The following is a 16,920-nucleotide window of genomic DNA, read 5'->3' on the forward strand; positions in this document are numbered from 1 at the left end:
GTGCCTTGCGATCTTGTGACAGGAGCACAGAAGAGAGGAGCTAGTGACCCGCATCCAGTTTCCGCGAGTTAAATGCCGCTGTCAGAGATTGACAGTGGCACTTAACCAGTTAACAGCCGGGGGTGAATTGAGATTCCACCCGTGGCTGTTAGGGTCACATGACAGCTGAGTGGATCAGCTGTCATGCTAAAAAAGGTGCAAAGCTCAGCGCCAGAGACTGCACCAAAGAGGGGGAGGTGACCTATGACGTACTTACATATCATAGGTCGTAAAGGAGTTAACATGAAATCATCAGATCACTTGTGCTATATACAGCAATACCGCAGATTTGCTGTATATAGCACAAGTGATCAGTGTCCATTGAATGGTCACCACAAGCTGGCTTTCACAGAGGTATCAACATCACAGGCACGAGGGTCTTGAGCAGCCCTCCAGCTGTCATGGCAACCAATGGCACTTTGAGATCGCATTGAAAGTTAAAAGTTGCGGTCAGAGAGCCGTTCCACAGGTGACAATCAGATGAAAATGATGGCTGAATAATACAGCTATCATCTACTGACAAAGATAAGGTCCAAGGGTGCCGGCATATGACGTAACTGTATGTCATAAGTCGATAAGGGGTTAAGCACACACAATTCTTAGCACTTCCAAAATATTAAAGGGGGCTATCCTGTTAAATCAAGTGAACCATCCACAGAATAGGTGGTAACTTGCTGATCGGTAGTTTAATCCCTCAAACCTGCACCCATAGGCTGCCAGCAACTACGATCAGCTTCTTCCGGCAAACCTATAGGAAAGGAATGGAGGGGCCTTTTGTACCATCTTATAGCAGGTAAAAAAAAGTTTCCTGTCAGGAATAAAAGTTCCCCGATCTGAGAATAGGTGCAGGTCCCATCGATGGGGTATCCACCAATCACCTAGTAGTTACATAACCCGTGGATATGTGATAACTTGCTTTACCTGGAGAATCACTTTGAGTAATTTACAGAAAACAGTGCAGTCCCTTTAATGAACACAATGTTCTTAGGGGCAGACATATGACAAACACAAGGTCGATCCAATATATCACCTTTAATGATGTGGATTCCAGCCAAACCATTAAGAGCACAGACAAGCTGGCGATGAGCCTCTTCACACTCTGTTCGACATTTTTTCTGGAGAGATGTCAGCAGTTCTTCCATTGTCATTGTGCTGTAATGGAAAGCAAGAGGAGAGAAAGAGTAAGAGCACATTCACACCTGTGACTGTTTTGTCAGAAGCAGAAAATGGATTTATTAAAAAAAAAAAAGATATATTCCATGTGCCAATTAGTTTTTATAGAGGACCTTTCTGAACACATGATGTACTAGTGGCTGCAGAGCAGAAGAATTTTTTTCCCCTCCATTTTTGCCCCTTTTTTGTGGAAATATTAGCAATCGAAGTATTTAGCACCTAATGAGTTAACTTTCACTCACTGAAAACCTGCCCTAAGCCATTGTAGGGGTGTGTTCATCTTTTTCCAGTGTATTGCTGTCTGCTTATGATTGATCAGCACCATAGAGGGGAGAGAAGAACATGCCCCAGTGAAAACTATCTGGTAACACCCACTAGGACTTAAAAGGAGCTAACTCACTAGGTGCCAAATACGGTACTTTCAGTGATAATATCTCCACAACGATGAGGCAAAATAAAAATGAAAAATATAAAACAACCCCCACCCCCTCAAAAAATAAATAAATAAACAAGTTTTATTCTGCTCTGCAGCCGCTATTAAGTCCAGATCAACATGAAAAATTTGGTGAAAGATCCTCTTTAGAATCTGAACTTCAGAAATGGATGAGAATAGGACATGCTTGGAGTTGAACGGTTAGGTTTAAAAAAAATAATTCTTGACAGTTTCATGAAACTCTATGGGTTAGGCTAGGCGCACACGGTGACTGTGCACCTAGCCTACATGTACATCATATGTATGTATGTAAGATGTATACTTTATTGTCACCATAGACCCCATTCAACAGATGGAAGCCCAAAGTATGTTCTTTCGGCCAGTCTGGCACTTTTGTGCCTGAATTCTAGAACTGTATAGGAAAGTGCATCAGATAGACGGCCACTTTACCATGCAGTATACATGTTTTCAAGTCGATCTCTACGGTGGACGGATGCCTTGAAATCAATTCTGATTATGCACACTGTTGGGCACAGACCACCTGCATGTGTGCCACCGACATAGGGCAAAATCCCTAGCCTCAGCATGCTACATGTTTTAAAATCGATACCATATGGCTGATAACAATATGTGAATGAGCTCTAAATAAAACGGTTAACTGCAGAAATACCTTCATTAAACTAGGGGAATTTTACTAGAATTTTGGTGCAATTTGCGCCAAAAAAATCCTGTCTTTCTTTATTATGTGTTTTAGAAATTTTCAGTGCATTCTCTGACAAGGAGATGCAGCTCCGCCGAAAAGATGCACATAGGGGAATAGGGTTACATAAAACACCATGGTTTAAACACAAACTAAACTAATAGGTTTCTGCACGTAGTGCCCCTAGTTAGCTACTTAGGGAATATTTCCATGGAGTGATCATGCTCCCTAGACAACAATCATAAGTATTATGCAGGAAGGGAGTAGAAATATCAGAGAGTCATACGGTATATAAGAGCTTCATGATGGATAAGAGCAGAACTAAGCGATTTACCTCTTCTGCAATGGTAAGAATTCCCCTCGCACAGCCTGCGGGTGACAACAAGCCTGTCTTAGCCTCAGTAGAGGATACAGGATGGAGGATACAGTCCGTCTGTCTAAGCTACTAAGCTTCAGAGACCAATCGGAGATTTTCCGTAACTTTGCTAGAGCATCCTGACAACAAACTTCATGCTGCCTGTGATAGAAATGTCTCTCCACTGGAGAAAAGTGAAGCCAGTGAAAATCTTCGGTTTGTTCTGGGATTTGAATCTGTAAGAAAACGAATCAAATTAAATACACTTTATGCTTCAAATTTACCATACTCAGCTTCCAAAAATGGTGCCCCGTCCCAATTTAAAATAGGGAGTGTTGACCATTAACAACTACATAAGCTCTTGGGTTTTTGTAAATTAGGCTAATTTGGACCCATATCCAAACTTTTCAAGACTTCACTTAGGTATGGCCATTCTACAGAGTCAAAAGCCTGGCTGCATCCAATGATGACAGCGCCCAATTTTCATTACCAGCTACTCCCGCCCGAGCAATGATCCGAGTTCGCCTTATTTCATCCGCGGTGATTTTACCTGGAATGAACCGAGATTGGGCAGAGTAACCTGACTGTATTATGCTGTGAATGATTTTATTAAGTCGATGTTGCCAATATTTTGTAGTCAACATTAGGTAGTGAAATGGGTCTATATGATCCACAATCTAATGGATCGTTACCTGGTTTTAAAGGCACTGCTATAGTGGCATCATACATTGAATCTGTGAGAGAGCCTGACTCAAGAGGATTTTGCAACATGCCCTGGTGATTTGCCTCATCACATTGTCATGTCAGGTGAGCCTGGAGCCAAATCAGCGCTGGCGGCATTGTCCCCATCTTTGGACAAATTGAACATCAAGAGAACATCAGAGAGGAGCCGCAGCTATGGCTTCCTGCTAATGTTTGATACATCTGAAGTTGGGGACAATGAAGCAGGGTTGATTGTGCACTGGGCTGCCAACACAACTGGAACGGCATCGGCATCAGACGTGAGCATAAGTGTTTTTATTTTAACGGGAGAAAACATTCAGATTGATAATGTGATGTCCTAGTAGTGGACAACCCCCATTAAAGGGAATCTATCACCCCAAAAATCGTATATGAGCTAAGCCCACCAGCATCGGGGGCTTATCTACAGCATTCTGCAATGCTGTAGATAAGCCCCCGATGTCACCTGAAAGATAAGAAAAACAGGTTATATTATACTCACCCAGGGGCGGTCCTGCTGCGGTCCGGGTCCGATGGGCGTCGCCTGCGCCAGAGCCGTGGTAGGAAGACAAGAGGAGGACGTCATCGTATGAAGCTAGGAGGCGCCGGACCCGGACCGCGACGCCCATCGGACCGGACCGCCCCTGGGTGAGTATAATATAACCTGTTTTGCTTACCTTTCAGGTTACAGAGTGCTGTAGATAAGCCCCTGATGCCGGTGGCCTTAGCTCATATAAGATTTTTGGGGTGACAGATTCCCTTTAAAAGCTCTACACTTTAACACTGTCCCCTGTGGTGGCATTCTCTCAATCTGTCCATGTACAGTTGCCTTTGGAGGTGATAGTAGGTGATTGTTAGGGTGTCGACTCCTCCACCTCACCAATCCTATATAAAAGAAAGGCCTTCAATATTAAACCCCCTTTAATACTTCAGAATAAAATCATTTAAAAGAGAACCTCAAAAACTGCAAGAAACTTTATTTTGTGTCTTTAATTAATCTTATCTCCTTCATGTAACGAGCAACATATATAGAAAATGAGGCACATCCACAACAATCCAAGATATACCTGATCAAGAACGTCCTTTTTGGCGGACCTCCACATAACTTTGGCGATAAGGCGATATAATGGAAGAGGATTTCTCCTGCAGTATGGTCTGTAGAGTAGCTGGTCCCACCAGTGTTTCACCCAGTAAGGGTCTGCGCCAAGAAATAGCACTAGTCCAAATAAATCTGCAGGGCAAAACACAAAGGAGAAAATACAGATCTGACCTAAGCTAAGAACCTCTATTTGATTTTTAGTCTGGTTTCAGAGGATCATTTTGCCACTATTTACAGTTCCATCATGGCCCCAATCCTAATTACCCAAACTGGCAATATCATAGGGATAAACGATTATTCAGTTTAGCCTTTCATAATCCCACCTGTCCAATAATGATGCTGCGGCGTCAATATCAGATATATTCAGATTGAGACCAGCAATGTTACCTTCTAAGCCCCTTTGTACCGGCGTCCCACTCACGCACCACCTATTCACCCCTGTTAATCGCAAAGCCATTTCAGCAGCCTGCAAAATAAAAGAAGGAAACAAAATCCAGTCTCAGATCATTAGTTCAACAATTTTCTGCCCATCACCTTACCCACCCGCCCCCAACAAAAAAAACATAATGTTTTAGGATTACTGCAATCTGTCTTTTTTGCGGTTTAGTCCCTGTATGCTGCAATTCCATTTGGCAAATGATTCCACTCTTGGTAAATTTTATATTTTGCATAAAACAAAAAACACCCTCATTTGGTCCAACATTATCTTTGCTCGAACGCTCTCATGTGTTGTACAATAATGTTTAAATATTGAAAACAATTTTATAGTGAAAAAGTAACAGTCGCCGTCATTAAATAATGTAAAGTAATGCAAAAAAGTTGTATCACTTATTGGGTGCTGCAATTTTGATTAAAAAACGTTTATCTGCCACAGATCTAGCAGTGCTCAGAGTGCTGAGCCCTGTATAACCCCGCCCACACCACTGATTGGCAGATTTCTGTGTACACTGTGTATAGGCAGAAACCTGCCAATCGGTGGTGGAAGCAGGTGTGGACTAAATGGTAGCATGTTCTGATAAAACCATGATTTTATAATAATTACAGCATGAAGCCAAGTAGGTGACACATTGCTGGAATCAGGGTCTCTGCCTCTACATTATGGTGCTCTTAGGTTAGGTGGTAAAAACCTAAATACAGATCCCCTTTAATCCTATTTAGAGAATAGGAGCTGATTGGCAGTTTTTGTCAGCAGCCCCCACACAGAGGACGGAGTGGTGCTGTTCAGCTCTGTTCACTGTATACATCCGGCAGCTGCGGAGCCAATTACAACTGATTGGACTGATCTAATAACTTAACTAAAAGGTCTATTCATACAGGACGATAATCGTGAAGGAACATTCCTAGGAACACTCACTTCTCGATTAGAGGCCTATCTAAGCATGGCCAGCAAAACGTTTGTTCATCACGCAAGACAATTTTTTGCAAGCTTATATTTACATTTTACAAGCTTTTATAGCACATTGTCTTAAAGTTCTATGCACACAGAGTCATATTATCAATTGTTCTGTGCTCATGGAAGTGTGGTCACAGCCTGACTAAACATGCAATTAAATGATCGCCCATCGGCTTGATCGACCATTTTACAGCAGCACGCCTCGGTTCTTCTTATTGCAGTGTTGGACTGGTGCTACTGACGCAAGGTCCCTGCACCTAATATTATGCTCACCACCTGTCAGTCAGCTCTTTCTGGCACCACTCCAGTCCCACACTGCCATTTTGTGACCATAACTTCTTACTGACCAGAAGTCAGAGGTAACAGTCACAATCTCTCAATGCAAGTGAATGAGGCCAGAATGAGGCCCTCATAGACTTCCACTGAAAAGTGACCTCTGGATTGCTTCAGGAAACACGGGAGCGATCTGGCAGGTCACAAACTGCTGGAGACCGTCCGAAGCGGTGGCGGAAACAGCTGAAGGCAGCGGCTGGTCAGTAGGAGACATGGGGCAATGGCCTTACATCAAGCGCTGCAATAAAAAAACAATGGAGTGGTGCCTTAAACGCAGCCTAATATGGACTCTCTATTGCCAGGCAGCATTTTTGGCTCATCAGTATCATTAGACTGGACAACCCTTATAAATGTTTCCTATTCATTTTGTTCTCATGAACACAGCCACTTCTTGAATGAAAGTCAGGATAATGAGCAGCAGATTCCTAGGCGTTCAGCTTATCAAACCCAAAGGATGAGATATTATCATTGAGGCCGACAAGATATGTGAAGGGTCCGCTAAGGCACTGTCCTGGCTTGAAAAGACGAGTACCAAGTTTTACGATGTCCAAATGCCCTTTCTGAGCCTCCCCACTTGCCACACTGACCTTAGCTGTGGTGCATTCCACCATTTGTGCTTCATCTAGACATATCCGCCACCACTCCACAGCAACGAGAGGGCTTGGTATTGCCATGTAGCGCTTCTGGTTCCGAAACCGCCGCCCGTCTTTGCTATTGCTGTGAGGAATGTCCACATAATTGAGCTCAGTTCTCAGAACATCGTAAGTGGTTATGACTACATCCTGCTCCGCTAACATCTGAGGTTGTAGGAAGCCATGTTTCTTAACACCTTGATATACCTACATGCAAGGAGCAAACATTACGGTCCATTGTTTTAATTAAGCAAAAAAAAAAATATAAATTCAATATCCAAAACATAGATGCTGTAAGATGCACAATATGTATGTTGGAGGGGTTTTACTGCAATTTGTTTAAAAGGAAAAAAAAACAAAAAAAAACCACAGGCAGTGGTAAGGGGAAAGTCAGATACTCCCCATTCTGATAATAATCTATTTAAAAAAAACAGGCTATTGCCATTAATATTATAAGCAGACGGGTGTTATGTCAATGCTCCATCACTGCCATCTCTTACATACCTCGTCACGTTCAAACCTGAGAAGCAGCTAAAACAGTCTCAGCTTAATTAGAATGGCTTGGTAAAGGGGTTGTCAACTACTAGGGCAACCCCTTCTCATACACCATGCTTGGCCCCAATAAAACAGCTTATATAAACCTCCAGTGCCGGCGCCATTCCCACGGTGTCTGCAGTCGCAGTCCTCGGGGCTGTCGTGCGGTTTTCTTTATCGCCTCTCATTGGGGGACACAGAAACCATGGGTGTATGCTGCTGCCACTAGGAGGCTGACACTATGCAAATAAAAAAATTAGCTCCTCCTCTGCAGTGTACACCCCACCGACTGGCATTAAACTCTTCAGTTTAGCTTAGTGTCAGTAGGAGGTGGACACGGGTCTTTCATTAGACCCTTATCTACCTCAATGTGCGTCGTTTCTTTTCAGGTTTTCTTCCAGAGGGATACAGGGTGAGCAGTCACACCTGTAGTCCCACAATACGGACTATGAGTACGGCGTGTACTGCCACCCCGTATCCTCATAGATCCCTCTCCAGGACCAAGATCCTAGCACAGAAGCGTGCTCAGAAGTCCGGTCCTGGCTCCGTCCCCCACCCACTCGCCTACCAGAGCCTGTCGGTCGGAGGAGACGAGGACGTCCATCACAGCTCCGTGGACGTCTCATTCCCCTCAGGTTAGTAACGGCGTGGGATGTTTAGGTGAGTATTTCCCCCTGGCGGGCTCTCCATTCCCCCGGGATTTTTTTCTCCAGATGTCCCCCGGTCCTCCCTCATGGCGTTTGTTTTGGGGGGATCCCAGGGACAGCCACGGGGGCTGTGGCTCTTTTTCCTCCTGGGCTCTCCTTCATTGGCGGCCGCACAGCCACGGTGTCTCCCTTGTGGAGTCTCGGCCTGGCGGGCTGCCGCGCCGCTCCCCCTTGCGGTCTCGCTTCTCGGCGGCCGCGGTGTGTCCTGTGTCTGCACGGCGTCCTTGGCAGGGTGCCGTGCCGCTTGCTTTCTGCGGCGCTCCGACGCCGCCACTCTCCAGCGGCGCTCCGGCGCCGCTATTCTCAGGCGGCGCTCCGGCGCCGCGATTCTCTGGCGACGCTCCGGCGCCGCGATTCTCCGGCGCCGCGATTTTCCGGCGGCGCCGGCCTCTAGTTTGGGTCCCGGCTTCTGCCGGGGCCTGCCTCTGGCGCCGCGGCCCCGCCGGTTCCGTTCGGACAGCCTTGGCGGACTGCCGCTCTTCTCGGACTCTGCGGCGCGCTGCTCCGGCGCCGCGGTTCCCTTCTCCGGCGGCGCCGGTCTCTAATTTAGGTCCCGGCTTACGCCGGGGCCTACTTCCGGTTTCTCGGCTCCTCACTTCCGGTTCTGCGGGCGGGCTTCTTTCCCGCCCGACATACTGCGCCCTGCCCACCGGCGCCTCTGCGTCTGGCTCCACCCCCTTCCTCGTGGGTCCCTCGGCCGGTGTGCACCGCTTCTCACAGCAGCAGCACTCGCATCTTCTGTGGCTCAGCATCGCAGAATCAGCACCTCAGGGAAGTTCTCCGCCGAGGACAAGTGGGACATCTTCCAGGACCGGGTCCGTGAGTAGCTGCACTGCAGACTGACACCCCCCTCTGCCCACTGTCCCCTAACCCACTGGCATCTTCAGGGTCCCTAAAAATGTCTACCTCTAAAGGGGGCCGCTCTCGTCCCCCTACCTCTTCATCTTCTGCCTTAGTCACGTACTTTGCATGTTCGTCCTGTAACAGCAAACTTCCCTCAGGTCAGTCCTCCCCGCTGTGTCAGTCCTGCAGCAACCCGATTGTTCCCACCGCCCAGGATCCCCCGGCTGTTCCGCCCGAGAGTGATCCCCCCATCCCAGGCTGGGCCGCTTCTCTGTCACAATCGGTGGCCGATTTAACACGGGTGTCTCAAACCCTGGTGTCCGCGCTGGATCGGTTACCCCTGCAGACCCCTGCAGTGGCCAGCGGGTCGCAGGAACCGCCGCCCGAGCCCTCCTTGATTAGCCACAAAAGGTCCAGACAGCAACGTCGGTCTGAGTCCTCTTCGCGTTCCATCTCGCCGCACGGCCCTCCCCCGCGGTTGGTGTCGCACCGTTCCTCCTCCCCTGAGTCAGGCGAGGCTTTATCTGATGCGCCCTCAGAGGAGATGTCGGAGTTGGATCCTAGCCAAATCGCCACCATGAGTGAGTCGGTCCAGAACCTCATTCGGGCTATAAACCAAACCTGCGGCATTAAGGATCCCTCTACGGAACCCGCAGATCAGGCGGTTTCGTTTAGACGGGCCAAACCACCTTCAAGATTTTTTGCCCCTCATCCTGAATTCGAGGAAATCCTGACCAGAGAGAGAGAGAATCCGACCAGACGTTTTCAGAGAGGAAAACGCCTGGGGGTGTTATATCCTTTTTCACCAGATCTTACCGCCAATTGGACGGTCTCTCCCTCGGTGGATCCACCTGTGTCCAGGCTGTCCACCAACACGGTGCTCCCACTGTCCGGCGGAGCGTCTCTGAAGGATTCTAACGACAGAGTTATAGAATCCTTCGCAAAATCTGCCTTCGAAGCGGCTTCAGCAGCGCTATGCCCGGCCTTTGCTTCCACTTGGGCCTCAAAATCCATCTCAAAATGGGCCAAGGATCTGCGGCGAGGTATCCTGGACGGGGCTCCTCCCGCGCAATTAGCGGAACTTGCCAACCAGATTTCCCACGCTGGTGAATACCTGGTTTCCGCCTCCCTGGATGTCGCGTCTTGTGCGGCTCAGGCTTCCAGCAATGCCGTTGCCATTCGCTGGACCGTTTGGCTCAAGGCCTGGCAGGCGGACTTGTCCTCCAAAAAGTCCCTCACTAGTCTGCCCTTCCAGGGCTCTCGTCTCTTTGGTTCCCAGCTGGACCAGATCATTAAGGACGCCACTGGGGGCACAAGTTCCCTTCTCCCCCAGGCTAAACCTCGTCGCCCTCCTCCTAGACGGCAGTTTCGCTCGTTCCGGCCTTTTCGTCGCTTCGCTGCGTCAAACTCCTTTTCCCAGCAGCAACAGAGGCCACAGGCACGTCAAGAGAAGAAGGCGGTGTCCTTCAGGCCCACTCCGTCCTGGCGTCCTCGCTATTCCCAGGGTAGATCGTCCAGGCCCAGGACTGGAAGATCCACTTCCGCATGACTCTCGGCAAGACTCCAGCCCAACTCCCAGGTTGGGGGGCCGTCTTCTCCGTTTCAGGGACGTCTGGATTTCCGCAGTAGAGGATGCATGGGTCAGGGAAGTTGTGTCTTCGGGATACAAAATAGAGTTCGCCTCCCGACCCAGAGATCGTTTCTTCCAATCTCGTCCTCCAAAAGATCCCGCTTTGGTTCCGGGCTTCTTCGCAGCCATCGCTTCTCTGCTCAAATCCGGGGTAATCGTTCCCGTCCCAGAAAAGGAACGGTACACGGGTTTCTACTCGAACCTCTTTGTGGTACCGAAAAAAGACGGCAAGGTTCGTCCCATTCTGGACCTCAAATTGCTGAACAGGAGGGTTCGCCTGAGACACTTCAGGATGGAATCCCTTCGTTCAGTAATTGCTTCCATGGAGGCTCAGGAATTTCTATGCTCTATAGATATCCAGGACGCCTACCTACATGTTCCGATATTTCCCGGACATCACCGTTTCCTGCGCTTCGCAGTGCAACAAGATCATTTTCAGTTCGTCGCCCTGCCGTTCGGCCTCGCAACCGCGCCAAGGGTGTTCACGAAAATCATGGCGGCGCTGATGGCCATCTTGAGAGTCAGAGGCTTGGTTCTGTTTCCATACCTCGACGACATCCTCATCAAGGCTCCGTCCTTTGCTCAGGCCCACGAAAGCTTGTCCATTGTTCTCGACACCTTATCCCGTTTCGGATGGCTGGTCAACCGGAAGAAGTCCTGCCTTATTCCCTCTCAGCGCATCATCTTTCTGGGCATGCTCTTCGACACTCGTCTGTCCAGAGTCTTCCTTCCCAAGGACAAGAGATCCACCCTTTGTCGGGACATTCTCTTGCTCCAGGGTCCTCGGCCTCCCTCCCTCCGATCGGCCATGAAGGTTCTGGGGAGGATGGTAGCTACCTTGGAAGCGATTCCCTTCGCCCAATTCCATTCTCGACCCCTTCAGCAAGCCATTCTGTCTCAGTGGGACAGGTCGGTCTTCTCCCTGGATCGGCCGATCAGACTCTCCTTTCGGGTCAAGCGGTCTCTCAACTGGTGGCTGACGTCTCCTCTCATCTCCCAGGGCAGGTCCTTCCTTCCGGTTCACTGGCAGGTGGTGACAACGGATGCCAGCCTGATCGGCTGGGGTGCGGTTTTTCGCCACCTGACGGTTCAGGGCCGTTGGTCGCTGCAGGAGTCCGCGCTGCCGATCAACGTCCTCGAAATTCGGGCCATCTTTCTGTCCCTCCGCCATTGGGAAAGGATTCTCAGGGGCCTTCCAGTCCGGATCCAGACGGACAATGCCACGGCTGTGGCATATGTCAACCATCAGGGGGGGACTCGGAGCTCCTTGGCCCTTGCCGAGGTGTCCAAGATCCTCCTTTGGGCAGAGGCAACGGTTCCGGTGATATCCGCGGTGCATATCCCCGGCGTAGAAAACTGGGCCGCCGACTTCCTCAGCCGCGAGGGTCTCGCGGCGGGGGAATGGTCCCTGCATCCGGAGGTCTTCCATCAGATTTGTCTTCGATGGGGAACTCCGGATGTGGATCTCACGGCGTCTCGGATCAACAGGAAGGTTCCACAATTCGTCTCCAGGTCACGCGATCCTCTCGCAGTGGGCGTCGATGCTCTGGCCATTCCTTGGTCACAGTTCGAGATGCCCTATCTGTTCCCACCCCTTCCATTACTTCCCAAACTGTTGAAGAAGATCAAAGCGGAAGGGGTGCCGGTCATCCTGATCGCCCCGGATTGGCCCAGGAGAGCTTGGTTCGCGGAGCTCGTCAACCTTCTCGCGGACGCTCCCTGGTGCCTTCCAGACAGGCCCGATCTGCTGTCCCAGGGTCCGATCTGCCACCCGAATTCTCGGTCGCTCAGTTTAACGGCGTGGCTGTTGAGACCGCGGTTCTAAGAGCGTCCGGCCTTTCGGACCGCGTCATTCACACCATGATTCAGGCTCGGAAGCCTTCGTCTTCCAGGATCTACTACCGCACCTGGAAGGCCTACTTCCGTTGGTGCGAGTCCAACCGCGTGCCGCCTATGGTTTTTTCCCTGCCTTCTCTTTTGGCCTTCCTTCAGGCAGGACTGGATTCGGGCCTGGCTCTTAGTTCCCTGAAGGGTCAGGTCTCTGCGCTTTCCATCCTCTTTCAGAAGACCTTGGCCTCTCGGCCACAGGTTAAGACCTTCTTTCAGGGGGTAGCCCACGCCGTCCCGCCGTACAGGGCCCCTGTGGAGGCATGGGACCTAAACCTGGTACTGGACGTTTTGAAGGTTTCTCCCTTTGAACCTCTTAGGGAGATTCCTCTATCAGTTTTATCTTGGAAGGTGGCCTTTCTTGTGGCCATCACGTCCATTCGCCGCGTTTCCGAGCTGGCGGCACTGTCTTGCCGCCCTCCGTTTTTGGTCATTCACCAGGACAAGGTGGTCTTCCGACCTCCACCTTCTTTTCTTCCTAAGGTGGTTTCCACCTTCCACCTCAACGAGGACATCGTTCTACCTTCCTTTTGTCCAGCTCCGACTCATCCTCTGGAGCGATCGTTGAACAAGCTGGACCTAGTCAGGGCAGTGAGGATTTATCTGGATAGAACATCCTCTTTCCGGAAGACGGATTCATTTTTCGTCATTCCTGATGGCACGCGCAGAGGCCAGCCGGCTTCTAAAGCGACTATTGCTCGCTGGATCAGAACGGCAATTTTGGAGGCTTACCGGGTCAAGAACAGAGTGCCCCCTCCTGGGATTAAGGCTCACTCTACCCGGGCAGTCGGCGCCTCCTGGGCGGTGCACCACAGGGCTTCCGCCCTACAGCTTTGCAAAGCGGCAACTTGGTCTTCCATCCACACGTTCGCCAAATTTTACAAGGTCCATACCTACGCATCGGCGGACGCCAGCCTAGGCAGAAGGATCCTGCAGGCGGCAGTGGTGAGTCCTCTGACCTGATGGAAGTCTGTTTTCCCGCCCTTGGGACTGCTTTGGGACGTCCCATGGTTCCTGTGTCCCCCAATGAGAGGCGATAAAGAAAACAGGATTTTTGGTTGCTTACCGTAAAATCTGTTTCTTGAAGCCTCCATTGGGGGACACAGCACCCTCCCAATGTTTTTGTTATATGTTCTCTGACTGTTCTCACGTTTACAGTTCTCAAGTTTGTGGTTATGGTTTTTCAACCTTGTTCTTTCTCCTACTGCTTTCTCACTAACTGAAGAGTTTAATGCCAGTCGGTGGGGTGTACACTGCAGAGGAGGAGCTAATTTTTTTATTTGCATAGTGTCAGCCTCCTAGTGGCAGCAGCATACACCCATGGTTCCTGTGTCCCCCAATGGAGGCTTCAAGAAACAGATTTTACGGTAAGCAACCAAAAATCCTGTTGTTGTGACACATGACCCCGCTGCCTTTGGACAAATTGAATATGTAGAGGAAGTCAGATCAGTTGCAGCCCGGACTTCCTCTTCATGTTCAGTTTCTCCAAAGGTGGATACAGTGACGCCAGCGCTCACACCGGGGACAGCGGGTGCCGACACTGTAGGAAAAGCCGGCACGGGGGGTGAGTATAAGTTTTATTTTAAACGGGGCCAAGAGTGGGATATGAGAAGGGGTTGTCCAAGTAGTGGACAACTTCTATAGGTATATAAGAAAGGCCTGATTCATTGCTGCATTTGTGCCTATTTTTTTTCTTGCATCTTTAGAATTTTGCACCTTTTTTGTTTACGCCATATTCATCTTTCCATTTGTGCCTTCAAGTCTAATTTATGTGTTACCCTGTTTTTTGTTGTTTTTTTTTTTTTTGTTTGGCTGACTTCAGGGCTTCCAGTTGATTTTGCCCAATTAATCATTTGTGACTTTTTAAAATGTTGCAAAGTTTGTCACAAAAGGACTCTAGGTGTCCACTGGAGTAACATTATGTTAGGATGGAACAAACTTCTTGCACTAAACAGTCACAAACAATGTTGAAGACAAAATAAAGAATAATTTCAGACTCTGCCCCAAAAATTCATAAATTGTGTGCACCATTTTAAAGAATTTGGGGCAGAAAGCAGCAATTAATATCAAAAGATAAAGAAGAAAAGCGACTTAAAAACAAATTAAAACCATAAATAATGAATTAGGGCAGAAAACCCTTTATCTTCATATGCAAAGCAGCTAACATGTTTGGCAAGGCCGAGTGAACATAGACTATTACTTTCCAAAACCTCTTCTGTGTCGTCATAAATCGAGTTTTTACCTAAATTACACAAATATAAAAGAAAAGATGTAATATTCTTACCATGACATGAAGGGAGGATGAGCGAACATGACGATTGATTTCATCGACCCACTGGTGACAGATGGAACTAGGAGAAATGATCAAGGTCGCTCCTGTTGGAACAGGATCCATTGCTACAAGACAATGTGGGCAGTAGAAAGGTGCGGTGTGGATACTTTCCCTCTTATAGTTTACACACTCTGCGTGCTGCCACAGATGGCACTGCAAGCACTGGACCCGGTCCTTGAGGTCAGGAAGCCGAAGACTACCACATATACATTCAAAACGGTAATCGGAGGTATTAAATGGGAAGACCGGACTGTGATGGCGATCCATTTCCTGAGATATGAACTCCATATCAGTAGCAGTGGTAGATTTCTCATCCGACACAGGAGAGTCTTGCGAGGTATCCAGCGGCTCGGGAATCCCATTATCTGTAGCACAGCCCTGTGGCTCCACTTCTGGCATACTGGTTTTGCTGACTGCACAGTAGTCATGATCCTTAGACAAGACATTTAGATCAGGAACAGTCTCAGAAAGGTCTTCATTGTTTTCCCTGAGTTGAGTCCTAACGCTTTTCAGCCTGTTGGAAGATCTTGTGTTCTGCAAAAAACAAAAAATTCAAATTTCCTAGTTTATTAATGTGTATGAGAATTATCACCAAGATCTTAGCGAATTACTGTGACCGGTGATTATACTTGTACTAGCTATTGAACCCGTTCTACGCCCGGGTGGCGAGCATTTATATTGGAATATGGTCTCCATCCTGATATGTGCTGCTCCATCCTGAGTCCCCATCCTGTCATGTGCTGCTCCATCCTGCGTCCCCATCCTGTCATGTGCTGCACCCATCCTGCGTCCCCATCCTGTCATGTGCTGCTCCATCCTGCGTCCCCATCCTGTCATGTGCTGCTCCCATCATGCGCCCCCATCCTGTCATGTGCTGCACCCATCCTGCGCCCCCGTTCTGTCATGTGCTGCTTCCATCCTGCGCCCCCGTTCTGTCATGTGCTGCTTCCATCCTGCGCCCCCGTTCTGTCATGTGCTGCTGCCATCCTGCGTCCCCATCCTGTCATGTGCTGCTCTCATCCTGCGCCCCCGTTCTGTCATGTGCTGCTGCCATCCTGCGTCCCCGTTCTGTCATGTGCTGCTCCCATCCTGCGTCCCCATCCTGTCATGTGCTGCTCCCATCCTGCGCCACCATTCTTTAATTTGCTGCTCCCATCCATATGCCCCATACGCTGCTCCATAAAGGTTGATGGCCCCCATAAGATGCTCCATAGTGTATGCCCCGTACGCTGTTCCATAAAGGTTTATGGCCCCCATAAGATGCTCCATGGTATATGCCCCCGTACACTGCTCCATTATGGTTTATGGCCCCATAAGATGTTCCATTGTATATGCCCCCGTACACTGCTCCATTATGGTTTATGGCCCCATAAGATGCTCCATGGTATTATATGCCCCCGTACACTGCTCCATTATGGTTTATGGCCCCATAAGATGCTCCATGGTATATGCCCCATATGCTGCTGCAATATATAAAAAAAAAATACCATACTCGCCTATCGTCGCTGGGCGCCGAGTGCTGGGGGGCCTGAGCAGGCGGGGACACCGGTGCGCTGTGGGGGTCAGGTGCCGGTATCGCCGCTAGCTCAGGCCCCCCAGCACTTGCTATATTCACCTGGCCCCGTTCCACCGCTGCGTGCCGCCATCTTCCCGGTCCTCTGGCTGTGACTGTTCAGTCAGAGGGCGGCGCGCATTAAGCGCGTCATCGCGCCCTCTGAACTGAATGTCAGAGGCCGAGGACCAGGACACGGAGACGGAGCCGCACGCAGCGCTGGAACGGGGACAGGTGAATATAGCCGATACTTACCCTCCTGGCGGTCCCTGCTTCTCTGTTGGAGATCGCGGTGTGCGTTCAGTGTTTACGATACCGCGATCTCCTGGGAGCGTCACTCTGTGGGGGCCAGACTGCGCCGGCGCTTGCACAGCCTATAAAGGCTTCGGACAGAGTGACGCTCCCAGCGTTATATTATAGATATGCTCACTTGTACAAACTAGCACTGGAAACATTGACTACCATAAGTGGCAATTTACTCTATGACATCATCCGTATTGGTGACAGTGGAAGCATTAAAGGGCATCTGTGACCAGGTTTTGTTACTTCATTTGAGAG

The 16,920-nt window shown here is 49.3% G+C and overlaps 1 protein-coding gene across 1 annotated transcript in view; it reads right to left on the reverse strand.

The window, feature by feature from the left end:
* The window catches only part of SHPRH (SNF2 histone linker PHD RING helicase), a 144,472-nt gene that overhangs the window by 82,104 nt on the left and 45,448 nt on the right, over positions 1 to 16,920 (reverse strand). Inside the window, exons 9-14 of the mRNA XM_069769156.1 lie at positions 14,763 to 15,344; positions 6,833 to 7,084; positions 4,907 to 4,985; positions 4,488 to 4,651; positions 2,680 to 2,936; positions 1,070 to 1,191 (exon numbers count right to left, since the gene is read on the reverse strand). Of these exons, the coding sequence (XP_069625257.1) occupies positions 1,070 to 1,191; positions 2,680 to 2,936; positions 4,488 to 4,651; positions 4,907 to 4,985; positions 6,833 to 7,084; positions 14,763 to 15,344 (1,456 nt within the window). The remainder of the gene's footprint in view (positions 1 to 1,069; positions 1,192 to 2,679; positions 2,937 to 4,487; positions 4,652 to 4,906; positions 4,986 to 6,832; positions 7,085 to 14,762; positions 15,345 to 16,920) is intronic.

This window comes from Ranitomeya imitator, chromosome 5 (genome assembly GCF_032444005.1).
Source record: "Ranitomeya imitator isolate aRanImi1 chromosome 5, aRanImi1.pri, whole genome shotgun sequence".
Classification (NCBI taxonomy): domain Eukaryota; kingdom Metazoa; phylum Chordata; class Amphibia; order Anura; family Dendrobatidae; genus Ranitomeya; species Ranitomeya imitator.